This window comes from Notolepis coatsorum (genome assembly GCF_963971535.1).
Source record: "Notolepis coatsorum genome assembly, chromosome: 7".
NCBI classification, from domain to species: Eukaryota; Metazoa; Chordata; class Actinopteri; order Aulopiformes; family Paralepididae; genus Notolepis; species Notolepis coatsorum.
The window spans coordinates 5,499,782-5,526,988 of NC_140171.1; the positions used below are offsets into that span (position 1 = coordinate 5,499,782).

General features: G+C 44.8%; 2 protein-coding genes across 2 annotated transcripts in view; one reads left to right on the forward strand and one right to left on the reverse strand.

Annotated features, from left to right (window-relative positions):
- The window catches only part of LOC311232594 (tripartite motif-containing protein 14-like), a gene marked incomplete at both ends in the record, with an annotated part of 407,443 nt that overhangs the window by 206,576 nt on the left and 173,660 nt on the right, over nt 1-27,207 (forward strand). The window lies entirely within an intron of this gene.
- kif16ba (kinesin family member 16Ba) overlaps nt 1-27,207 on the reverse strand; it is an 89,345-nt gene that overhangs the window by 48,462 nt on the left and 13,676 nt on the right. The window contains exons 5-17 of the mRNA XM_084318128.1: nt 25,935-26,032; nt 25,639-25,748; nt 24,966-25,108; nt 23,800-23,968; nt 21,997-22,128; nt 19,423-19,598; nt 15,243-15,308; nt 9,747-9,806; nt 7,532-7,651; nt 4,917-4,968; nt 2,950-3,087; nt 1,825-1,907; nt 1,183-1,271 (exon numbers count right to left, since the gene is read on the reverse strand). Coding sequence (XP_084174254.1) covers nt 1,183-1,271; nt 1,825-1,907; nt 2,950-3,087; nt 4,917-4,968; nt 7,532-7,651; nt 9,747-9,806; nt 15,243-15,308; nt 19,423-19,598; nt 21,997-22,128; nt 23,800-23,968; nt 24,966-25,108; nt 25,639-25,748; nt 25,935-26,032 — 1,436 coding nt within the window. The remainder of the gene's footprint in view (nt 1-1,182; nt 1,272-1,824; nt 1,908-2,949; nt 3,088-4,916; nt 4,969-7,531; nt 7,652-9,746; nt 9,807-15,242; nt 15,309-19,422; nt 19,599-21,996; nt 22,129-23,799; nt 23,969-24,965; nt 25,109-25,638; nt 25,749-25,934; nt 26,033-27,207) is intronic.

Consider the following 27,207-nt stretch of genomic DNA (forward strand, 5'->3'; position numbering starts at 1 on the left):
TAATTAACATTACATATCTCTTGTCGTGGAATTAACACAACATTATGCATACTTTTGACAATAAATAAAATCAGAATTAGTTCTTACTTGCTTGCCTGGGTAAATAAAGGTTAAATAAATGTAAACAAATAATAAATAAAAAATCTTTATTTCTTTTTACGGTATTTGAATGCCAATATCGGTAGGCCGATAATATCGGACACCCCTATTATTAACCAATCGACTGCATGAGATAAATAAATAAATACATAGAGGCAGCAATACAAGCGAGGAACTCAAGCCAGTAGAGAGAAAAGGTCTCGAGTCTCCTGAAGGTGTTTTAATGCGAAAATGGGAGGATGCAGGAATTGTCCTGATTATCACATGCAGCAGAACGCCCATTCATTTCACACAGTCATAAGTTTCACACAATCATACGTTTCATTACACACAACCATACAATCACAGTCAGCAGAACACAATCATACGTTTCGTTACACAGTCATCAGAACACAATCATACATTCACACAATCAGCAGAACATAATCATACATTCACACAATCATACGTTTCATTACACAATCATACATTCATAAAATCATACGTTTCATTACACACAATCACCAGAACACAATCATACATTCACACAATCATACGTTTCATTACACACAAGTTACAACCATACATTCACACAATCAATCATACCTTTCATTACACACAATCATCAGAACACAACCATACAGTCACACAATCAACCATACATTTACACAATCATATGTTCAAAGTCATCAGAACATAATCATACATTCAGTCATCAGAACACAATCATACATTCAGTCATCTGAACATAATCATACATTCAGTCATCAGAACACAATCATACATTCAGTCATCAGAACACAATCATACATTCAGTCATCAGAACATAATCATACATTCAGTCATCAGAACACAATCATACATTCAGTCATCAGAACACAATCATACATTCAGTCATCAGAACACAATCATACATTCAGTCATCAGAACACAATCATACATTCACACAGTCATCGGAACACAATCATACATTCAGTCATCAGAACACAATCATACATTCAGTCATCAGAACACAATCATACATTCACACACGTCATCGGAACACAATCATATGTTCACACAGTCATCGGAACATAATCATACCTGCACCCAGTCCCCACTCACCCAGGGTTGTAGAGCATGACGGTGGAGAGGTTCTCACAGGACTGAGACAGGTCAGACATGGACAGACTGAAGGTAGAGAGGAGGCCACTCTGGAAAACACAGGTCAGAGGGTCAACTTAAGCCCACGCTGCTCACAACGTTGTTTGTACATGTGTATCATGATGAACGGGGCTTTTGAGGTGATGCGTGAAATCACTGCGCCCAGGTTCGGCAAAACATAGTTCAGAGTATATCTGTGAAAATCTAATAATTTATTTTTTCTCCACATGGTAAATACACAGGTCACCACATGTTTACAGGAACGTTTTGGAGTTGTATTTGGAGTGTATTTCGTGACTGTTGGGAACTAGGCTAACTGGGCAGCCCTACTTCCAGTGAATGACGCTAAGCTAGGCTAACGGTGCGGGTGTTCCTACTCTGAATGCATGCACAGACAACTAAAGTGGTTTAAATTTAACACAACTTTAGTATACTTTCTGAATACATCAAAAGTATACTAAAGTATACTTTCAGAAAAAAAATACTCCAATACCTTTTCTTTTTCTACTTGGGGGTGTATTCCAAGATCAGAGTATGTGTGGTTTCACTGGTGGGTGGTACCTTGCGTTTCTCCCTGAGCCAGAGTCCATTAAGGGATGTTACCTTGCGTTTCTCCCTGAGCCTGGCTGCGTCTTTAGGGTGGTTGAAACGGAACATGTTGGTCCTGCCCAGCAGAATGACAGCACCTGGACAGCAGGGGGCAGCAAGGAGACATAGGAAACATGTTTAGAATAAAGGAAGAAATGCAGATGATCCAACACTACTGGAGCAGCAACCTCAGACAAAGAACCATGTAAAGTTTCAGTACCAGCCACTAACTACTCCCTCCTACCTACTCCCTCCTACCTACACCCCCTACCTTGGTTAAGTTCTGACAGTTCAGCCACTACCTCCACCCTCCTACCTTGGTTAAGTTCTGACAGTTCAGCCACTACCTCCACCCTCCTACCTTGGTTAAGTTGAGACAGTTCATCCACTACCTCCACCCTCCTACCTTGGTTAAGTTGGGACAGTTCATCCACTACCTCCACCCTCCTACCTTGGTTAAGTTCTGACAGTTCAGCCACTACCTCCACCCTCCTACCTTGGTTAAGTTGGGACAGTTCAGCCACTACCTCCACCCTCCAACCTTGGTTAAGTTGGGACGGTTCAGCCACTACCTACACCCTCCTACCTTGGTTAAGTTGGGACGGTTCAGCCACTACCTCCACCCTCCTACCTTGGTTAAGTTGGGACAGTTCAGCCACTAGTACCTCCACCCTCCTACCTTGGTTAAGTTGGGACAGTTCAGCCACTAGTACCTCCACCCTCCTACCTTGGTTAAGTTGGGACAGTTCAGCCACTACCTCCACCCTCCTACCTTGGTTAAGTTGGGACAGTTCAGCCACTAGTACCTCCACCCTCCTACCTTGGTTAAGTTGGGACAGTTCAGCCACTAGTACCTCCACCCTCCTACCTTGGTTAAGTTGGGACAGTTCAGCCACTAGTACCTCCACCCTCCTACCTTGGTTAAGTTGGGACAGTTCAGCCACTAGTACCTCCACCCTCCTACCTTGGTTAAGTTGGGACAGTTCAGCCACTAGTACCTCCACCCTCCTACCTTGGTTAAGTTCTGACAGTTCAGCCACTACCTCCACCCTTGGTTAAGTTCTGACAGTTCAGCCACTACCTCCACCCTCCTACCTTGGTTAAGTTGGGACGGTTCCGTCACTATCTACACCCTCCTACCTTGGTTAAGTTGGGACGGTTCCGTCACTTGGACCCCGTTGACGGAGCACTGGGCCCCGCCGAGAGGCACCAGGGTGACCGTCCCGTTCTGGTTCTCAAACAGACAGTGTTGGCTCTCCAGCTCCAGACCGTGGAGGACTGCAGAGAGGGGAAGAAACGGACTGAGATTCAGGAATTCGTGTAGATTCGTTACCTCGTGTCTAATCTAGTCGTGTGAAATTAAAGACCCCGTGAACTGACATAATTTGTTTAACCTTTGTCTCGCTACCTCGTGGTTATGGAGAAAGAAATGGACGGAGATACAACTATTTTTTTTTCCAGTTTTAATAATCTATAATCAAGTCCGTTGTTCCCTTGGTGTGATATCAAAGTAACGTTTGTCTCGCTACCTCATGTCATGAAGAAAGAAATGGAACGAGATTAAAACCAGGCTTTCCCACAGGGTTAATTCATGGTCCTTAAGGGTTCATTCGTGCTCCTTCAGGGTTAATTCATAGTCCTTAATTCATGCTCCTTCAGGGTTAATTCATGGTCCTTAATTCATGCTCCTTCAGGGTTAATTCATGCTCCTTCAGGGTTAATTCATGCTAGTCCAAACCCAACCCCCTCCAATGTACAGTTCCCCCCCCCCCCCCACCCCACAACTCTAGCAGCTAAGGGTAAATAAGATTGTTTGTCAAACAATGTTGAACTTGAGTGCTAGTCTTGAGTGCATAGTAGCATAGATGTATTAGCATAGTAGGTAGTAGTATAGGCAAAGTAGATTCCTTAGTAGCAGAGTGCATAATAGTAAAAGACAGTACGAGGATTAGTATTTTTTATTATTGCTTCCCCCCCCCCCCCAAAAAACGATTGATTAATACATTTATCATTATAAAAACATGTGGCATGTATGTATCCCCTCCCTACTTCCCATTTCCCCATGTGGAATGCACTTGATTGGATAAATGACATGCTGGTGCTCTAGTGCAGGGGTTCCCAAAGTGGGGGTCGCAAGCAATCACCAGATGATTATTTGATGATTATTATTATTTTTTTTTTATGCAGTCAGGCCACTGAACTTAGAAGCAGGCCAGGCCAGTGTTTCTAGTTGCAGCAGCGCAATAGTTAGATAACCTAGGTGGGGAACAACCAGGAGATCACTGCAACTCACACAAGTTGGAGAACTATCTCTCTCTTGCTCTCACACACACACACAAAGGGAGCCGCATGTGATTGGTGGAGGCGGGACCCTTACAAAAAACTGTTAATCATTGACACATGCTAGCCTGTAATAATCCCCACCAGACAAATCTACTTTGCATTTGATATATTGCAAATATATGCCATCACACACACTGGCATTTAAAAGGGTTAGAATTATAAAATGAATATGTGGTGTTATGATCAGGGCTGAAGTTGAATAAAAGATTGTATTATACTGGTTGCTAGCCTGTTTTTTAACAATAATTTGTGATGCCATCACAAACACTGGCATTTAAAGGGTACAAATAAAAAAAAATCCTCCACCAGAATGCAGGAAATGAAGTCTTTGTAACAAAAAATTTCCTGGTGGGGGACCCCCAAGACCCCCTGCTTAAAAAGTGGCCTGACTGGGTCTATATTTTGCACTACATTTCCTGGCCTAAATGATTTCCCCAGTACGGCCCTGGTTAAAAGCCTCCAATGCTTATTAGTGTGTGTGCGTTTGAACGTTTGCATGTTTCAACCATACATTTCAATTTATAAAAAAATAAAAATAAAAATAAAATAATTACAATTCTTTTTTTATTATTATTATTTTTTACCTCCTATAATAGTGGGGGTGGCGGCCTGAAAAGTTTGGGAACCCCTGCTCTAGTTCGACATCTAGTGGCTGAATGTTATCTATAGTACCTTTAACATTCAGGGTTATGTGTTAAGAAATGTGGCCAATAAAATCTGATCATTGATTTTAAATGAATCCCTGCCGTCAAATGTCCACTCACTGATGTCCTGTTCCGTCGACGCGTCGTCTCTGCCCACGTACGTTCTGCCCTCCTGAGAAGAAGACAAAACAGACATCAGACCGAGACAGATGGAGTCATATAGAAGATTACTTTATTGTCACACAACAAGCCAATTGAAAAGTATTTTCGTCTATCCCTCCTAGTTACACATATAGTCCTCATATCCCTCCTAGTTACACATATAGTCCTCATATCCCTCCTAGTTACACACAGTCCTCATATCCCTCCTAGTTACACACAGTCCTCATATCCCTCCTAGTTACACACGGTCCTCATATCCCTCCTAGTTACAGTCCTCATATCCCTCCTAGTTACACACAGTCCTCATATCCCTCCTAGTTACACACACAGTCCTCATATCCCTCCTAGTTACACATACAGTCCTCATATCCCTCCTAGTTACACACAGTCCTCATATCCCTCCTAGTTACACATACAGTCCTCATATCCCTCCTAGTTACACACAGTCCTCATACCTAGGATGGCTTAGAGTAGACGACAGAGTACAGCAACTTGCAATGGGCCTGGTCTACAAGATACACTATACGACCGGGGTGCCCATGTACATGTCAAAATACTTCCCAAAGGTCAGTGAATACCACAACCACTACACCAGAGGAAGCTCAACAAATCATGTTAAACCCAGATTCGGCTCAAACAAGGGACTAAACACGTTTCGCAATTATGCCACAACAATGTGGAACGCCCTACCCAAAGCTGTAAAGGAATGTGAATCCCTGCCCACATTCAAAACCGCTCTTAAAGAGCACCTACGGGAGGCTGCAATTCGAAACTGGCCACCGTAAATGCCCAAAACCCCCACCACCTCCTAATAGACAGTCTCCTCCCCACCGCATGTATATATTCCCTCCCCGCCGTATGTATATTTCCCTCCCACCCACCCACCCCCTCCTAATGTACAGTCCCCTCCCCATCATATGTATATACTCTGTCAGGATCTAGGGGTAACAGTACTGTATATTTGAATACCGCTTATGTCACAAATGTATCAGTACTAAATACCTATATGTCCCTATGCCATAAATGTCATGTATGTTGTGTATGTCATAAATGTCTATATGAATTGAAAATGGGGGACCCTGATGGAAACAAGACAAACGTCTTTCTCAGGTCTGCATCCCCTTAACAATTGTATGTATTGAGCCGTACTGTATTGTACCCATTCTGCAATCTGTTAAATAAAGTTCTCATTCATTCATTCATTCATCTCTCCTAGTTACACACACAGTCCTCATATCCCTCCTAGTTACACAGTCCTCATATCCCTCCTAGTTACACACAGTCCTCATATCCCTCCTAGTTACACACACAGTCCTCATATCCCTCCTAGTTACACACAGTCCTCATATCCCTCCTAGTTACACACAGTCCTCATATCCCTCCTAGTTACACACAGTCTTCATATCCCTCCTAGTTACACACAGTCTTCATATCCCTCCTAGTTACACACAGTCCTCATATCCCTCCTAGTTACACACAGTCCTCATATCCCTCCTAGTTACACACAAGTCCTCATATCCCTCCTAGTTACACACAGTCATCATATCTCTCCTAGTTACACAGTCCTCATATCTCTCCTAGTTACACAGTCCTCATATCCCTCCTAGTTACACACCATCCTCATATCCCTCCTAGTTACACACAGTCCTCATATCCCTCCTAGTTACACACAGTCCTCATATCTCTCCTAGTTACACATAAAGTCCTCATATCTCTCCTAGTTACACACAGTCCTCATATCCCTCCTAGTTACACACAGTCCTCATATCCCTCCTAGTTACACACAGTCCTCATATCCCTCCTAGTTACACACAGTCCTCATATCCCTCCTAGTTACACACAGTCCTCATATCCCTCCTAGTTACACACAGTCCTCATATCCCTCCTAGTTACACACAGTCCTCATATCCCTCCTAGTTACACAGTCCTCATATCCCTCCTAGTTACAGTCCTCATATCCCTCCTAGTTACACACAGTCCTCATATCTCTCCTAGTTACACATAAAGTCCTCATATCTCTCCTAGTTACACACAGTCCTCATATCTCTCCTAGTTACACACAGTCCTCATATCCCTCCTAGTTACACACAGTCCTCATATCCCTCCTAGTTACAGTCATCATATCCCTCCTAGTTACACACAGTCCTCATATCTCTCCTAGTTACACATAAAGTCCTCATATCTCTCCTAGTTACACATAAAGTCCTCATATCTCTCCTAGTTACACACAGTCCTCATATCTCTCCTAGTTACACACAGTCCTCATATCCCTCCTAGTTACACACAGGGAAGGGAAGACCAGGTGAGGGAAGAGGAGGGGGAGGATACAGGGGGGAGGGGGAGGATACAGGGGGGAGGGGAGAGGACGACCAGGTGAGGGGAGAGGAGAGGGATGTGTGAACCAAAGGCCTCGAGAGGAACGTCCACACTGGCAAAACGCTGTACAAAACTAAGGTTTTCTGAGGGTAACTCGAACGAAACCGATTCAACACACGGGTAACACAGGTCATGTGTCGCCCCAGTGACCTCTGACCTTCAGATGGTTAACATGTGTCGCCTCAGTGACCTCTGACCTTCAGATGGTAGAGGATGATCCCGGTGCTGAGGAGGTCATCATCGATGCCAATGAGGTGCGGTAACTCCGAGTCCAGGACGACGCCGATTCCTTCTTTCCTCAGGGCCAGGGTCTCTTCCTGTGAGGACACGGTGAGGACACGGTGCTGCCGGTCATTTCCAGCTGATCGCTAGGCTAATATACTGCATGCTGCTAGTTGGGCTAATATACTGCATGTTGCTAGTTGGGCTAATATACTGCATGTTGCTAGTTGGGCTAATATACTGCATGTTGCTAGTTGGGCTAATATACTGCATGCTGCTAGTTGGGCTAATATACTGCATGTTACTAGTTGGGCTAATATACTGCATGTTGCTAGTTGGGCTAATATACTGCATGTTGCTAGTTGGGCTAATATACTGCATGTTACTAGTTGGGCTAATATACTGCATGTTGCTAGTTGGGCTAATATACTGCATGCTGCTAGTTGGGCTAATATACTGCATGTTACTAGTTGGGCTAATATACTACATGTTACTAGTTGGGCTAATATACTGCATGTTGCTAGTTGGGCTAATATACTGCATGTTACTAGTTGGGCTAATATACTGCATGTTACTAGTAGAGCTAATATACTGCATGCTGCTAGTTGGGCTAATATACTGCATGTTGCTAGTAGCAGTAGGGCTAATATACTACATGTTGCTAGTTGGGCTGGGCGATATGGAAGAAATCAAGACCACAATAATCACAAGCACTTTTTCCTCTATATCGATATCTATCGCGATACCTGCTCGCTAGGGTTGGGTACCGTCCGTTCATATTTGAACCGATACCGGTACCAGTTCCTGGAGTTCGGTATCGGTACCCAACGGTATCTTTTTTACCTTTTTCTCTCTGCAATAACAAAAATATGCATTTCAGTTGAAAAGAAATTATGTGTGTGTTTTCATGTTAACCTCTTAAGCATGCACCACCGAGGCCTTGGATCAGTTACTTACCGTCGTCTGTCCGTGGTCCTGTCAACTGATGTGCCAACGCGGTTTCATTGCTGGGTTAAGTACTTCTATTCTATTCACATAATATGCTTACTTCATATATCTACTCCATTCACATATATGCTTACCACTTGTATCTATTGCTATGTCCGCCCACTACAATCACATGAGCTGTCTAACGCCTGTCCCGTCTCCCTGTCCCCCTGCGAGTTGCTGTCCTGGAGTGCTGACCGGAGTGTCGGACGTCCCGTGATGAAGGCCGGGTGGATGCAACCCCCTCTGCGTGCCCTCCTGTCTCCGGAGGTCTCGTAGTGGTGACCGGAGTGCCGGACGTCCCGCGATGATGTCGGGGAGTTCGCGACCCTCTCTGCGCCGCCCCCTATCTCCCTGTCTCCGGCTGTCCCTGAGCAATGACCGGAGTGTTGAATGTCCCGTGATTAAGACGGGGAGGACGCGACCCTCTCTGCACCGCCCCTGTGCCTCAAATAGATTCGCTATCAGCTCTATCTTCAACCTTTCAAAATGTTCAGTTGCTATCGCTATCAGCTCTATCTTTAATCTTTCAAAATGTTCAGTTGCTATTGCATGCACTCATCCGTGTTTCACTACACACTTGAGTGCATGCTTACCAACTGTCCGTCTGCAACACTACTATCACTGACATCTAAGAAGGGAGATCCCCCCTTGAATGGCCCTTCTAAGGTTTCTCTCCTCCACACTGCCTGTGGAGCATTTTTCCCTATTGTTGTGAGTTTTTCCTTACCTTCGCGTGGGGTATGTCTGGGAGTGCTTGCATTCTTTCATTTATTTGCATTTATTTTAAATTTGTTGGACCTTATGGTGTTCTTGTTCTGTTCTTGACTTATTGTTATGTTTTCTTCTTGACTTGTTTAAAGAAGACCTGTACGGCCCATGGGGTCATTAACGTGTGTTGTTGGGCCTTATAAATAAATTTGATTTGATTTAAGCCCTAGCCATGTTTTCAGAAAGCCAAGTACATGGAAAGTACATACCCAAGTAAATAGAAGATTGCTCCACTTCTACAAGGTCCATTAGCATGTTCTTCTAGTTCTATCTAGGGACATCTATGGACCGCGGGGAATGTATTCCCAGTGTCAGAAATATTGTGTCTGTTACTATGCTTGAGTACATTGTAATGGACCACCCCCTAGTTGTGACTCAGCACCATCCTGTTTGAAAGCCCTGCATGTGGTAAACCAGCGCCCTCGCTCTTACCTTCAGGATGTTCTGAGTCTCGTTCCACTTGTTGGTCCACTCTTTGGTGAGCTCCAGCACCTAGGAGGGGGAGCAGAGAAACCAGATCAGTGGAGTTTAACTGGACAACGGGCTCAAGACGAGGAAACAGGACGACAGGCAGGAGACGACTAATAAAACATTTGTCTCGTTAAAAAAAGCCCCAATCCGTATTCCTGACATAAAGAAAACGGTTGCCCACAGCCAAAAAACTAAAAAACTAAGCCGGGCATGATCGCTCTATAGACGGGTTTCTCGTCCACGCCAGACTCAAGTGTAGCGCGCGCATCAAGGAGGCAAAAAGGACGTAATCCTGGTCAGAACAACGGGGAACAATATATTCGCCTTTGTTAGCCATGCTAGTGATCTAAACAGTCATGCCAAAGCTAGATATAATTATATCCAGTCGTTTTAGTATGAAACAAATTTTAGTCGGGGGAGTGTTATGATTTCTCCATAGAGCTCCAGTATACTTTTAGTCAGGGGAGTGTCATGGTTTCTCCATAGAGCTCCATTATACTTTTAGTCAGGAGAGTGTCATGGTTTCTCCATAGAGCTCCATTATACTTTTAGTCAGGGAAGTGTCATGGTTTCTCCATAGAGCTCCATTATACTTTTAGTCAGAGGAGTGTCATGGTTTCTCCATAGAGCTCCATTATACTTTTAGTCTGGAGTGTCATGGTTTCTCCATAGAGGTCAATTATACATTTAGTCAGGGGAGTGTCATGGTTTCTCCATAGAGCTCCATTATACTTTTAGTCAGGGGAGTGTCATGGTTTCTCCATAGAGCTCCATTATACTTTTAGTCAGGAGAGTGTCATGGTTACTCCATAGAACTCCATTATCATTTTAGTCGGGAGAGTGTCATGGTTTCTCCATAGAGCTCCATTATACTTTTAGTCGGGAGAGTGTCATGGTTTCTCCATAGAGCTCCAGTATACTTTTAGTCAGGGGAGTGTCATGGTTTCTCCATAGAGCTCCAGTATACTTTTAGTCAGGGGAGTGTCATGGTTTCGCCATAGAGCTCCATTATACTTTTAGTCAGGGGAGTGTCATGGTTTCTCCATAGAGCTCCATTATACTTTTAGTCAGGGGAGTGTCATGGTTTCTCCATAGAGCTCCATTATACTTTTAGTCGGGGGAGTGTCATGGTTTCTCCATAGAGCTCCATTATACTTTTAGTCAGGGGAGTGTCATGGTTTCTCCATAGAGCTCCATTATACTTTTAGTCAGGGGAGTGTCATTTCTCCATAGAGCTCCATTATACTTTTAGTCTGGAGTGTCATGGTTTCTCCATAGAGGTCCATTATACATTTAGTCAGGGGAGTGTCATGGTTTCTCCATAGAGCTCCATTATACTTTTAGTCAGGGGAGTGTCATGGTTTCTCCAGAGCTCCATTATACTTTTAGTCGGGAGAGTGTCATGGTTACTCCATAGAGCTCCATTATCATTTTAGTCGGGAGAGTGTCATGGTTTCTCCATAGAGCTCCATTATACTTTTAGTCAGGAGAGTGTCATGGTTTATCCATAGAGCTCCATTATACTTTTAGTCGGGAGAGTGTCATGGTTTCTCCATAGAGCTCCAGTATACTTTTAGTCAGGGGAGTGTCATGGTTTCTCCATAGAGCTCCAGTATACTTTTAGTCAGGGGAGTGTCATGGTTTCGCCATAGAGCTCCATTATACTTTTAGTCAGGGGAGTGTCATGGTTTCTCCATAGAGCTCCATTATACTTTTAGTCAGGGGAGTGCCATGGTTTCTCCATAGAGGGAGCTCCATTATACTTTTAGTCAGGGGAGTGCCATGGTTTCTCCATAGAGGGAGCTCCATTATACTTTTAGTCAGGGGAGTGTCATGGTTTCTCCATAGAGCTCCATTATACTTTTAGTCAGGGGAGTGTCATGGTTTCTCCATAGAGCTCCATTATACTTTTAGTCAGGAGAGTGTCATGGTTTCTCCATAGAGCTCCATTATACTTTTAGTCGGGGGGGGGGGGGTGTCATGGTTTCTCCATAGAGCTCCATTATACTTTTAGTCGGGGGAGTGTCATGGTTTCTCCATAGAGCTCCATTATACTTTTAGTCAGAGGAGTGTCATGGTTTCTCCATAGAGCTCCATTATACTTTTAGTCTGGAGTGTCATGGTTTCTCCATAGAGGTCAATTATACATTTAGTCAGGGGAGTGTCATGGTTTCTCCATAGAGCTCCATTATACTTTTAGTCAGGGGAGTGTCATGGTTTCTCCATAGAGCTCCATTATACTTTTAGTCAGGAGAGTGTCATGGTTACTCCATAGAACTCCATTATCATTTTAGTCGGGAGAGTGTCATGGTTTCTCCATAGAGCTCCATTATACTTTTAGTCGGGAGAGTGTCATGGTTTCTCCATAGAGCTCCAGTATACTTTTAGTCAGGGGAGTGTCATGGTTTCTCCATAGAGCTCCAGTATACTTTTAGTCAGGGGAGTGTCATGGTTTCGCCATAGAGCTCCATTATACTTTTAGTCAGGGGAGTGTCATGGTTTCTCCATAGAGCTCCATTATACTTTTAGTCAGGGGAGTGTCATGGTTTCTCCATAGAGCTCCATTATACTTTTAGTCGGGGGAGTGTCATGGTTTCTCCATAGAGCTCCATTATACTTTTAGTCAGGGGAGTGTCATGGTTTCTCCATAGAGCTCCATTATACTTTTAGTCAGGGGAGTGTCATTTCTCCATAGAGCTCCATTATACTTTTAGTCTGGAGTGTCATGGTTTCTCCATAGAGGTCCATTATACATTTAGTCAGGGGAGTGTCATGGTTTCTCCATAGAGCTCCATTATACTTTTAGTCAGGGGAGTGTCATGGTTTCTCCAGAGCTCCATTATACTTTTAGTCGGGAGAGTGTCATGGTTACTCCATAGAGCTCCATTATCATTTTAGTCGGGAGAGTGTCATGGTTTCTCCATAGAGCTCCATTATACTTTTAGTCAGGAGAGTGTCATGGTTTCTCCATAGAGCTCCATTATACTTTTAGTCGGGAGAGTGTCATGGTTTCTCCATAGAGCTCCAGTATACTTTTAGTCAGGGGAGTGTCATGGTTTCTCCATAGAGCTCCAGTATACTTTTAGTCAGGGGAGTGTCATGGTTTCGCCATAGAGCTCCATTATACTTTTAGTCAGGGGAGTGTCATGGTTTCTCCATAGAGCTCCATTATACTTTTAGTCAGGGGAGTGCCATGGTTTCTCCATAGAGGGAGCTCCATTATACTTTTAGTCAGGGGAGTGTCATGGTTTCTCCATAGAGCTCCATTATACTTTTAGTCAGGGGAGTGTCATGGTTTCTCCATAGAGCTCCATTATACTTTTAGTCAGGGGAGTGTCATGGTTTCTCCATAGAGCTCCATTATACTTTTAGTCAGGAGAGTGTCATGGTTTCTCCATAGAGCTCCATTATACTTTTAGTCGGGGGGGGGTGTCATGGTTTCGCCATAGAGCTCCATTATACTTTTAGTCGGGGGAGTGTCATGGTTTCTCCATAGAAACCCAGTATACTTTTAGTCGGGGGGGTGTCATGGTTTCTCCATAGAGCTCCATTATACTTTTAGTCGGGGGAGTGTCATGGTTTCTCCATAGAGCTCCATTATACTTTTAGTCGGGGGAGTGTCATGGTTTCTCCATAGAGCTCCATTATACTTTTAGTCAAGGGAGTGTCATGGTTTCTCCATAGAGCTCCATTATACTTTTAGTCAGGGGAGTGTCATGGTTTCTCCATAGAGCTCCATTATACTTTTAGTCAGGGGAGTGTCATGGTTTCTCCATAGAGCTCCATTATACTTTTAGTCAGGGGAGTGTCATGGTTTCTCCATAGAGCTCCATTATACTTTTAGTCAGGGGAGTGTCATGGTTTCTCCATAGAGCTCCATTATACTTTTAGTCAGGAGAGTGTCATGGTTTCTCCATAGAGCTCCATTATACTTTTAGTCAGGGGAGTGTCATGGTTTCTCCATAGAGCTCCAGTATACTTTTAGTCGGGGGAGTGTCATGGTTTCTCCATAGAGCTCCAGTATACTTTTAGTCGGGAGAGTGTCATGGTTTCTCCATAGAGCTCCAGTATACTTTTAGTCGGGGGAGTGTCATGGTTTCTCCATAGAGCTCCAGTATACTTTTAGTCAGGGAGTGTCATGGTTTCTCCATAGAGCTACAGTATACTTTTAGTCGGGGGAGTGTCATGGTTTCTCCATAGAGCTCCAGTATACTTTTAGTCAGGGAGTGTCATGGTTTCTCCATAGAGCTCCATTATACTTTTAGTCAGGAGAGTGTCATGGTTTCTCCATAGAGCTCCATTATACTTTTAGTCGGGGGAGTGTCATGGTTTCTCCATAGAGCTCCAGTATACTTTTAGTCGGGGGGGTGTCATGGTTTCTCCATAGAGCTCCATTATACTTTTAGTCGGGGGAGTGTCATGGTTTCTCCATAGAGCTCCATTATACTTTTAGTCGGGGGAGTGTCATGGTTTCTCCATAGAGCTCCATTATACTTTTAGTCAAGGGAGTGTCATGGTTTCTCCATAGAGCTCCATTATACTTTTAGTCGGGGGAGTGTCATGGTTTCTCCATAGAGCTCCATTATACTTTTAGTCAGGGGAGTGTCATGGTTTCTCCATAGAGCTCCATTATACTTTTAGTCAGGGGAGTGTCATGGTTTCTCCATAGAGCTCCATTATACTTTTAGTCAGGGGAGTGTCATGGTTTCTCCATAGAGCTCCATTATACTTTTAGTCAGGAGAGTGTCATGGTTTCTCCATAGAGCTCCATTATACTTTTAGTCAGGGGAGTGTCATGGTTTCTCCATAGAGCTCCAGTATACTTTTAGTCGGGGGAGTGTCATGGTTTCTCCATAGAGCTCCAGTATACTTTTAGTCGGGAGAGTGTCATGGTTTCTCCATAGAGCTCCAGTATACTTTTAGTCGGGGGAGTGTCATGGTTTCTCCATAGAGCTCCAGTATACTTTTAGTCAGGGAGTGTCATGGTTTCTCCATAGAGCTACAGTATACTTTTAGTCGGGGGAGTGTCATGGTTTCTCCATAGAGCTCCAGTATACTTTTAGTCGGGGGGGGGGGGGGGGGTGTCGTGGTTTCTCCATAGAGACTGTTTTTAGTGCAGCAGCTCAACGTGGGTAGGGGGGAACTTAGTCACGTGATTCAGTGGGTGTTGCCGATTGGCTCGGACGTGGTACGTTTATACTCCGATTGATTGACAGATGGCTCTTACAAAAACAAACCGTATTGGAACAGCTAAACATGAGCTTGTGATCCATTTCAAAAGCTATACAAAATATTTGTAAGATTCCTAAACAGCGGGTGGAACAGGTCATGACAGTTGGGCAGTTTTTTTGGTCCATCTGTGAATAAAACTTCCAAGAATCTCTGGAAATGTCCCCGAAAAATTTGGATCCTGGAAAATAGTAAGAGAACAGATTTGAGATCAGCTAAGAGACTTACCCTGGCTTCATTCTGCTGTAGTTTCTCCTCCATGCTGAGAGCAGTGGGGGAATCCAGGAGGGCAATCTGACAGAAAACAAACAAATACATTCATTCAATCTTTTATTTAATCTGGAAGGATCACTGGGAGTGAGCTCTCATTTACAACGACATGGACACATGATACATAATAAAGAAAAGTACAATATAGGGGCGGCTGGGTGGCGCAGCGGACATTGCGCTCGTCACCAACTCAAGAGACACCGGTCTGGAATCCGGCTGTCAGCGTTGCCTCCGGCTTGGACCGGCCGTCATACTGACTCAATTGGCAGAGTCAGCGGGTGGAAGTCGATGGGTGGTAATCTGGTCGTTGTAAAAAAAAAAAAAAAAACAGCGACTCCTACAGGTCGGTCAGGGCGCCTGCACAGCAAAGACAGGAAAATGGCGGGGGCAGTGTGAGCCTCCCACATGTTACACCTCGCCAATGAGAGTCCGCGCTGGCAGGTGAAAAGAAGTGACTGGCTGCCTCCACATGCATCGGAGGGGACATGTGATGGGCTTCTATCCTCCCTACGACCGGCCAGTGGGGGGCACATGCGAGCAACGATCAGGACAGGACAGGGAGAATTGGCACAAGAGGAAATTGGGATGGGAGAAAAATCACAGAAAAAGGAGGAGAAAAAGTAGGTAAAAAAAATCAATAAAAGTACAATATAGAAGCAGAAAGTCAATCAATTAAACATTTAAAAGAATTAAAAAAAAAACAGACTGTGGTGAAGTGGTTTGCTATTAAAGATTTAAACTGAACAATAGATACGAATTAATTGAGTTTTAAAGTGCCTTGCAAAACAGATACAAAGTCAGCATACAGGATAAATCAGCACTCTCTCTAATCTGTCTCACACGGCTGGGACACACACACACACGTAAAAAACAGACATGTCATCATAATCGCATGCATGTTGTGTTCAGTCGAAACCACATAATATTGTTTCAATGCTTGAAATTACATGATGTGTATATTTCAATACGGAAGAAAATAAAGATCGAGAACCAGGAGGAAGTAAATATTAATATTGTATTAACCTCTTGAGTCCTAGACCTATTTTCTGAAAATCCGCCTAAAATACATACCTAAGTAAATGGAAGATTGCTCCACTTCTACAAGGTCCATTTGCATGTTCTTGGTATCTAGGGACATCTATGGATCTCAGGGAATGTATTCCCAGTGTCAGATAAATAGTGTCGGTTACTAGGCTCGAGTAAATTGTAATGAACCAAAGGAGAATATACATTTTTTTCTATCTTTGACAGTGAATAACACCATGCTAAAATTGACCAGACATGAGAAATTCAGCACCTTCTTGAGATCATGTGTACAAAAAATCTAAGCAAATTAATAAAGGGAAGACGATTGGTGGTTTTGTAGATAGAATACTGAATTCTGCCATTCAGACGCATGCAATTTGAAATATGATTATAGAATATAGAATATCAGGCTTATAAATGACCTTATAATAGCCAAGTCGCACATATATGGATCGGGCCAAATCTCCCCTTTCCAATGGCCGAGATCAATCTGGATTTAGCATCACCAGGCTTGCAGCAAAAACCGTGAATGAAATCTACTGTAAGTACAGTTACTCGTTTATAATGGAAATCTCTCGCCATTTTTCATCAGATTGCAAATGCCGTTTTTTGCTAGACGTTCACAGAAAGGTAGAGAGAGAAACTAATTGCGTTCTAATTAATGCCAATAACGTTCAGGTGTGTGGGAGATAATCCCGAAAAATAAGAGAAATAAAAAAGTAAATCCACAAGTCAGATGATTGATATTATTATTAGTATGTATAGTAGTATGTATTATTGCACAATCGATGCGGGCATGACAACCCGGTAATGGTATGTGTAACTGTATTGATAAGTATGGTATCATTAAACCACTACCGCTTGATGTACTTTAACTTCTGGCCATACAGTACACGATATCTAAGTATGATGAACACTTTCCCACATATGAAATCAGGTCCACACAAATATAACAGTCGAAGGTTTAATATAGCAAAAGGTATATACAACATTCACTTAATTACATTTATGATTTGAATGCACTTGTAAGGCAAATGAGTATTCGTAGGCAAATCAACACTGAATGTCCAATCTCTGGTTACGCAGGAAGCAAGTATACAACCTGGTTCTTTAGGGAACTATAGCGATGGTACTTAAGGATTATAGCGGGATACTAAAGGGGTCCTGCTGGTTGTAAGTCAGTAGGGGGGGGGGGGGGGTTTGGAGAGCCGTCAGCCGCATCCCATCTGGCCAACGATTCCTGGGGAGAATTCAGGTACAGAACACAGTGCCCGCAGGATCTTGATCCACAGATGAATACACTTGGGCCCTCTTGTAGACGGTAGCTGTAGGCTGTAGGTCCACAACGAAGGAGAAGCGAGGCGGCCTCGGTCTGGGTTGAGCGCTGTCTCACCTGGGCTCCTCTCGGGGGTAATTCCAACACTCACCGGCGTTGGCTGTTATCCGCTCCACAAATCAAAGCACCCAAAGCAAATAGATATTCCATGCCGTATAGGCTCAGCAGTCGTCCGGGTAGGTAATCCAATGTGCAGGTCCACTCGTCCTCGCCCAGAACTCCTCGGATGAAAGCACCACGCGTGGTCTGCCCAGCCTGGTTAAGACTCTAGATAACGCGAGGAAACGATGGGGGTGCTGCTCACTTTAGAACTCGATACCGCACGATGCACCATACATAATAGACTATTATTAACTTAATAGAAATACGTCCCACTCGACGGTACAGTGCCAAACTATGACAATTCAGCTATGAATTTACACGAGGTCTCAATGCCTATTCTGGGCCAAATAGGCCATACTGCACCACACGTGGGTCGTGGGTGAGGCTTCACGTCTGTTACTAGGTTGGAGGGTAAAGGACTAATGGACTAAAATAAAGTTCTACTTTACTTGCGCCATATTTATATGCACGGTGAACAAATAGTACCATTCGTATTTCGGTAGCCGTATTCCTACGCGGAACCGGGGCTAGTTGGGACATGTTTGTCGGCACTATTGAACTTGACTCAAGGGGCTTGTCTGCTGGCGCCAGGTTCTTGTCCAATGAGAGAATGAACTATTATGGGCTGTAGTAGACTAAAGGGATATTCAGTGTATATGTACAAAGAATATACAAGGGATATCAAACGATATACAAATACTATTAAATATATATCCATAAATAAATATATATATTCGGTTTAATCTGATCCTTCACAACAGTATGTATGTGACAAATAAACCTCTTGATTTTTTATTCTTGATTCTTGAGCTGGCTTGAGCTAGGTAGTGTCGTTTTTAGAAATTCCAAAGCCCATCGAAAGCCCTGGGTCTCCTCTCCTCATATGACTACAAACAAAATGGCGGCACGCATTTCCTAGCATCTATTTTTATTCGCCTGTTTCCCACTAGATTTCCAAAACTCATATTTCACTAATAACACTTTAACCTATTGGTATTTGGTAAACAAACGTATTGCTGAAAATATACACTTTGACTGCTGTTTTGACAGGGTTAGGGTCTTTACTCTTGGCTACATTTGGGAAAAAAATTCAACATTAAGTCATACAGTCTGTAGAGATGGATTTATGGCATGATATCATTTGCGGCTCTGGACTAGCAGAGATGTGATGCGTGTCCCCCAGACCTACCTGGTTGCCCTGGACTAGCAGAGAGATTAGGGCTGAGCCCAAACGTTCAAACCTTTGTTCGTTACGTTGGCATTCGAATTCTAAATCAACATATAAAAATATGTTTTAATTTTTTTATATATATATTTATTTATGTGTCTATTCATTCTGTTTAAACCAATGGGTTTTTTCTTCACAGTTGCAGATAAAGATTAGGCTACACTAATATTATAGTATTAAAAACTGATGAGTTATATTGATTAAAGAAAGTTGATTTAATAAAAAGAAAAGACTAATTTAATCAGATTAATCACTTTATTCAAATTGAGGATTTAGTTTGAGGATATTTATTAAAAAAAATTAAATATATTAAATATATATTTTAGTTTTGATTTTTTTTTTTTTTTTTTAATTAAAAACAAAGGTTCAAACGCCCGTTCGAAAAACCCTGACGAAGTTCGAATCCCAAAGACAGGCTTCAGGGACAGCCTTACCCCCAGACCTACCTGGTTGCCCTGGATCAGCAGAGTTTTGAGTCTGGCGATCTCGGCCCTCAGCTCTCGGATCAGCCGCACGTTGCAGTCCTCGTTGACGGTGGGCTTGTTGACGATGTTCTTGGCGCGGTTGGCATAGCGGAGGGTGCTCAGGGTCTCCCCGTAGTTGACGTCGGCGGGCGAAACGGCTGTGAAAACAGAGGTGACATTCATTTATATTGTCATTTAGCTGACGCTTTTATCCAAAGCGACTTACTGTACAAGTTTTGTACAACAAGACAGCAGGAAGGGCACAACTCTATCAGCTGAGTAACAATGTTCACCAAGTGTTGAGTGCTACAGTGTAGGTTAGTATATTAGGACAAGTGCATGACAGTAAGGTTAGTTAGGGTTAGATATATACGCAACACTTTGATGAATATTGTTACTCAGCTGATAGAGTTGTATCCTTCCTGATGACCTGTCGTACAGAACTTGTAAGTCGCTTTGGATAAAAGCGTCAGCTAAATGACTAAATGTAAATGTAAATATATATATTTTTTCTTCATTTCAGACAATGATTGAAGAAGTGCGTCTTTAGTCGACGGCGAAAGATTGGACGGGTTTCGGCTGTCCTAACTGTGGTGGGAAGTTCGTTCCACCATTGTGGGGCAAGGACTGAGATTAACCTGTTCACTGCCACACTACAAAAGGTTAAACTTATTTAGTCTGTAGTGTGGTAGTGAAAGGTTAACCTTCTGTAGTGTGGTAGTGAAAGGTTAACCTTCTGTAGTGTGGTAGTGAAAGGGTTAAGAGGAAGTGGGGCTGGGAGGTTTCTTTAATAGTTGTCATACAGAAGTACAGAATACTTTCATACAAAATGCTTCAGAGGTATACTGTATAATGAAGGCATAGTGGATTCATGCTATACTATCATCCACGCTATATACAAGGCTTTGAAGGAACACGCCAACATTATGGGAAACGCACTTACCGTCTTCTCCAGAGTCAGACAAGAAGATGGATAGCTTTCTACGGAACGCACAGAGGAAATCGTTATCTGGCTGCACGCTAGGCTAGCTTAGCACAAATTAATGGAAGCGGATACATACCACTAGCCTAGCTTAAAAGTCCAGGAGGTGTTTTTGGTCCAACAGCTAGGCTAGCTGGTCCGCACAGTCATTTGTGCTAAGCTAGGCTAGCCTGCAGCCGGATAGCTTTCTACTGAACGCACACAAGAGACTGGTATCCATCTTCTTGTCCGTCTCTGGAGAAGACGGTAAGCATAATGTTGGCCTGTTCCTTTAACAAATAATAACATGACCGTAGCGGTTTGGTTAAAGGATAAATAGGCTGCCTCAGGTTTTTTGACAACATTAAAAAATGTCTTCAAATCAAATCTCAACAGAAATCGATAGTACTCCGAAAAATAAGACAATAAGTTCGACACAGAAACTTTTTTAATCCGCCGTTCCGCTAAGGGGCGGGAGCTAAAACGACGACAAATGATTGGAACAGACTATCCGTCTCTCCAACCCTCCGGTGACCCTCTGTGTGCGTCGACTCACTAAGGGCTTGCGTCCACCTGCCGCATATTTCTGGGCGCAAGCGTCTTTTTTCAATTGATCCCAATGGGGAGGGAGCGTATGCGGCTGCATGCTGCCGCCTATAGGAAATGCGCTGCAGTCGGCTTCTTTTTTCAGCTTTTTTGTGCGGCAGCACCCAGCGTTTAAAGTTGAAACTTTCTGAACTTTTCAGATCGATGCGCTGAGCGCATTTTCAGACAACCAATCACAGCCGTGGCGTTCGTGACACATTCGTAACCTGACACCGGAGTTGCCTGCCTGCCTGCCCACAAGAGACAGGAGCAGTATGAGGGCAAGCGTCTGCTGGTTGGTGGTCATTGCGATTCGCGACAAAGCACAAATACACTAATAACTACACGAATACACTAATAAAAAGCTAATAAAAAGCAAAGGGCGAACTGTGGTGTCAGGCAATAACTATATATATAATTAATATACAATAAAGTGTATTAAAATATGCTATATGTGCAAAACCGCGGCAGTAAAATACGATAAAAAGATGGCTGTCGCTAGATTTCTTTCTCTCTGTCATCTTGCTACAAGATGCGCTTCATCCCAGCACTACCGGCGCACTGCCAGCGTTTTTCAGCTGGAAATGTGCGCTAGGTGGACGCATGCCCTAAGGCTGTCCCCGAAGCCTGTTTTTGGGATTCGAACTTCGTCAGGGTTTTTCGAACGAACGTTCGAACCTTTGTTTAAAAAAATTATAATAAATAAAAAAAAAAATCCTAAATCTTTTTTTTATATATATATCCTCAAACTAAATCCTCAATTTGAATAAAGTGATTAAATTAGTTTTTTTTTAATCAACTTTCCAGCCCCACACCCAGCCCAGGGAGAAGCCCCAGTCCTAAATCAACTTTCTTTAATGAATATAACTCATCAGTTTCTTTTAATACTATAATATTAGTGTAGCCTAATCTTTATCTGCAAACTGTGACGAAAAACCCCATTGGTTTAAACAGAATTAATAGGAATAAATACGAAGGTTCGAACGTTTGGGCTCAGCACTACGACTCACTAGCGATCATGATGGTCTTGGAGTTTCCTCCCAGGCTGTCCTTCAAAAGCCACGTCAGCACAGAGTCTCTGTACGGCACGAACACAGACCTCTTCTTCAGGTTGGTGTTCACCCCGTCCTGAGTCAGGTCGGCTGGGGCGGGGGAAAGGGTTATAAAATCACACAAACATGAGCAACACGTGACGAAATAAATTGGAACTAGGGGTGGAGCATTGTGAATGCACTGCCGTGTAACTGTTCAGGCACTAGAATATAGTGTTCCAACTCTTCAGAACCCACCCAGGGCGGAGATGAGGTTGTAATAACACCCTCCCAGAGCAGAGATGAGGTTGTAATAACACCCTCCCAGAGCAGAGATGAGGTTGTAATTAGGGATGTTCGATATTGGCTTTTTTACCGATATTGTCCAACTCTTAATTTCCGATATCAACAGATACCGATATATGCAGCCCCCCCCCCCCCCCCCCCCAAAACGGAATAATTTAAGGTAATTAACATTACATATCTCTTGTCGTGGAATTAACACAACATTATGCATACTTTTGACAATGAATAAAATAAGAATTTGTTCTTACTTGCTTGCCTGGGTAAATAAAGGTTAAATAAATATGTAAATGTAATGTAAACCGATACCGATAATTTCCGATATTACATTTTATTGCCAATATCGGCCGATAATATCGGTAGGCCGATAATATCGGACATCCCTAGTTGTAATACCCAGCCAGAGCAGAGATGAGGTTGTAATAATACCCTCCCAGAGCAGAGATGAGGTTGTAATAACACCCAGCCAGAGCGGAGATGAGGTTGTAATAACACCCTCCCAGAGCAGAGATGAGGTTGTAATAACACCCAGCCAGAGCAGAGATGAGGTTGTAATAACACCCTCCCAGAGCAGAGATGAGGTTGTAATAACACCCTCCCAGAGCGGAGATGAGGTTGTAATAACACCCTCCCAGAGCAGAGATGAGGTTGTAATAACACCCTCCCAGAGCAGAGATGAGGTTGTAATAACACCCTCCCAGAGCAGAGATGAGGTTGTAATAACACCCTCCCAGAGCAGAGATGAGGTTGTAATAACACCCTCCCAGAGCAGAGATGAGGTTGTAATAACACCCTCCCAGAGCAGAGATGAGGTTGTAATAACACCCTCCCAGAGCAGAGATGAGGTTGTAATAACACCCTCCAGAGCAGAGATGAGGTTGTAATAACACCCAGCCAGAGCAGAGATGAGGTTGTAATAACACCCTCCCAGAGCAGAGATGAGGTTGTAATAACACCCTCCCAGAGCAGAGATGAGGTTGTAATAACACCCTCCCAGAGCAGAGATGAGGTTGTAATAACACCCTCCCAGAGCAGAGATGAGGTTGTAATAACACCCTCCCAGAGCAGAGATGAGGTTGTAATAACACCCTCCCAGAGCAGAGATGAGGTTGTAATAACACCCTCCCAGAGCAGAGATGAGGTTGTAATAACACCCACTAGGGCTGGGGGCGATTCTTGCTCAAAATGTGAATGACGATTTTTCTCTCTAAGAATTGAGATCACGATTCTCTCACACGACTCTTGTTTTTTCAATAAAATCATTTATTGCACTCTCTTAAACAGACAACATAACATATATATCAAAGTGCTTGACTTAACATATGAAAGTGCTCGACTTAAACTTCTTAAAAAGTGTCTTGTAACATACGAAATAACTCGAGTCAGAATCGACATAATTTAGAAATGAGATTGCATAGGTCTATGAATCGAGATCGCGTTTTTTCCCCCCCCCGATTCATCGCTAGCCCTGATACCCACCCAGAGCGGAGATGACGTTGCCCAGGGTGACCAGAGACTTGTTGATGTTCCCTCCCTCCTTCAGCCGGACGCCGGTGGCTCCCGTGGCGTCCGCTCGCTCGCTGCCCGCCAGGTCCACCAGGTGGATCTTACTGACCGTCTCACAGGGCATCTCTGCATCGAACTTAGCCTGAAAGAGAGAGAGAGAGAGAGAGAGGGGGGGGGGGGGTAGAGAGAGAGAGAGGGAGAGAGAGAGAGGGGGGCAGAGAGAGACAAAGAGAGAGAGAGAGAGGGGGGTAGAGAGAGAGAGAGGGAGAGAGAGAGGGGGGGGGAGAGGGAGAGAGAGAGAGAGGGGGAGAGAGACAGAGAGGAGAGAGGGGGGGCAGAGAGGAGACAGAGAGCGAGAGAGGAGGGCAGAGAGGAGACAGAGAGAGAGGGGGGGGCAGAGAGAGAGAGGGGGACAGAGAGAGAGGGGGGGGGGCAGAGAGAAGGAGACAGAGAGAGAGAGGGGGGGGCAGAGAGAAGGAGACAGAGAGAGAGAGGGGGGGGCAGAGAGGAGAGGGGGGGGCAGAGAGGAGACAGAGAGGGGGGGGCAGAGAGAGAGAGAGAGAGAGGGGGGGGCAGAGAGAGAGAGAGAGAGAAGGAGAGGAGACAGAGAGAGGGGGGGCAGAGAGGAGACAGAGAGAGAGAGAGAAAGAGAGGGGGGGGCAGAGAGAGGGAGACCCAGAGAGAGAGGGGGGGGCAGAGAGAAGGAGACACAGAGAGAGAGGCAGAGAGGCGACAGAGAGAGGGGGGGGGCAGAGAGAAGGAGACAGAGAGAGAGAGAGAGAGAGAGAGAGAGAGGGAGAGGCAGAGAGGAGACAGAGAGAGGAGAGAGAGAGGGGGGGGCAGAGAGAAGGACACAGAGAGAGAGAGAGGGGAGGGGGCAGAGAGAAGGAGACCCAGAGAGAGAGAGAGAGAGAGAGAGGCAGAGAGGGGGGGGCAGAGTAACACAGGGAGGACAGACAGAGAGAGACGGTGAGGACAAAGAGGGACACATTTATTTTTTTATGAATCTGAATCAGGAGGAGGAACCGGGAGAACCGGGAGAACCGGGAGAACCAGGAGAACCAGGAGAACCGGGAGAACCGGGAGAACCGGGAGAACCAGGAGGAACCAGGAGGCTGGTGGAGGTGGAGGAGGCTCACCTGTGTGAAGTTGATGGTGAAGATGGCGTGGGAGCGGCTGCTGACGTCGTTCATGCTGGTGCTGGCGGTGGTGCGGTTGATGTTTCCCGCCTCCATCAGCTCCTCCACGTCGGCGTAGTTCTGGACCAGGTGTTTGGACAGGTCTGGGTGTGAAGGGGGCGAGAGGGAGAGACCGGTTAGCAGCGGCGGGGGCGGCGTCACCCGTGCCTCGTTTAGGACATGGGGTCATTCTGGGTGTGAAGGGGGCGAGAGGAGAGACCGGTTAGACTCGTTTAGGACATGGGGTCATTCTGGGTGTGAAGGGGGCGAGAGGAGAGACCGGTTAGACTCGTTTATGACATGGGGTCATTCTGGGTGTGAAGGGGGCGAGAGGAGAGACCGGTTAGCAGCGGCGGGGGCGGCGTCACCCGTGCCTCGTTTAGGACATGGGGTCATTCCAGCCGGAGAGTCATTTTCTCTGAACTTCAGAGTCCGTCACAGAAAAGAAGGAAATCAAATGACCTTTAAGTCCCAGAAGTCTTATCCACTTATCTTAAGCCCCACGCCAGTCTTATCCACTTATCTTAAGCCCCACGCCAGTCTTATCCACTTATCTTAAGCCCCACGCCACGTAGGGGCCATCTTTATGGTGCTTATTCTCCACGTAGGGGCCGTCTTTAGGGTGCCGACTTACCCTCCACGTAGGGGCCGTCTTTAGGGTGCTCCCTCACCCTCAGGTTGTACGTCTGGGTGGACTTCCTCCTCAGCAGGTCCCGGACGCGCTCGTTGTAAATCTCCAGGTAGCTGAGAACCACAGGAACCAAAGATCAAAGATACCAGACGACCGCTCTACCTCCTGAGCCATAATAATTATTTTTCTTTTTTTTGCATTCGACTAAGAGGTTGGCAGTCGACTACGGCTCCATTCGATGGATTAGTCGACTGTATTGGGGGGGGGTCAGCCCCACCGTCCTCCTCACGGCCGCTCACCTGACCTCTGTCCTGAAGGACGCCTCGTCCCACCGAGCCGTCCCCGTGATGCGGCTGAACAGACCCTCGCAGATCCGTGGTATGAGACCCGCATCTCCCTGCACACAAACACACATTTAGAATCTTTAGTTATGGCCACATAAATACAATGGGTCTCATTCTCCAACGGACTCAAGACAAGGAATTTGCTCTTATGGCCATTTAAGACATCTTAGGGATTCCCCAACCGTCCCTACTAACACAACAGTAAATATACGTTTTTTTCTTCTCATTTTTTTAATCCTCTCTTTCTCCGATTTTTCTCTGTTTTTCTCCCCGTCCCAAGCTAGTCGTTGTGCCAATCCCACCCCCCCCCCCCCCCCCCCCCCCCTCCCCTACCTGGTTGTTGTGCGCATGTTCTCCTACTGGTCGGTACAAGGGAACCCTGAAGTCATCCGCGTGCTTCCTCCGACACACGCGGCGACAGCCAGTGGCTCTCTTTTCACCTGGCAGCGAGGACTCTCATTGGTGAAGTGTAACACGTGGGAGGTCACGCTGCCTTCCTCAAGTCCTGCCTCCGCTGAGCAAGCGCCCAGACCCGACCTGTAGGCGTCGCTGTGCACAACGCCAGATTCCCACCCATGACTTCCCTCCCGCTAACTCAGCCAAACGAGTTAGTATGACGATCAGCCCAAGCCTCAAGCAATGCTGACTCCGGGAGTCGAGACCGCAGCCTCTTGCATTGGTGACAAGCGCAATCTCCGCTACGCCACCTGACCGCCCGGTAAATATAAGGTTTAAATAAATATAACACATAAATGGCCCTAAGAGCACATTTTTTGTCTTAAGTCCATTTGAGAATGAGAACCAATGTCTAAAGGACACAAATATTATTATCAGTGCAATGTAACGTTATTCCGTTACATTCGTGCCCAAATTGGCAATGGCAACCAAAGTTACACACACACATAGGATGATGAACCAGACAAGTAGCATATGGGCACAGATAGCAGCGTCTTCTCCAAATTGCGCGGCTGCCAATAATAGCCGACAATGAGCAATATCTTGCCAACCGTTTGGCACACACAAACACACACACTGAACACTAGTCTGAAGCTGAATGTACTCACTGACACACAGGGCTAAAATATGTTATCTTTTTTTGTATCCACTTTTTCTCCTCATTTTTCAATTTTTCTCCCGTCCCAATTTCGTATTGTCAATTCTCCCCCGTCTTGAACGTTGCTAGACTATGCTCCCCACTGGTCGGTTGTAGTGATGATAGAAGCCTTGC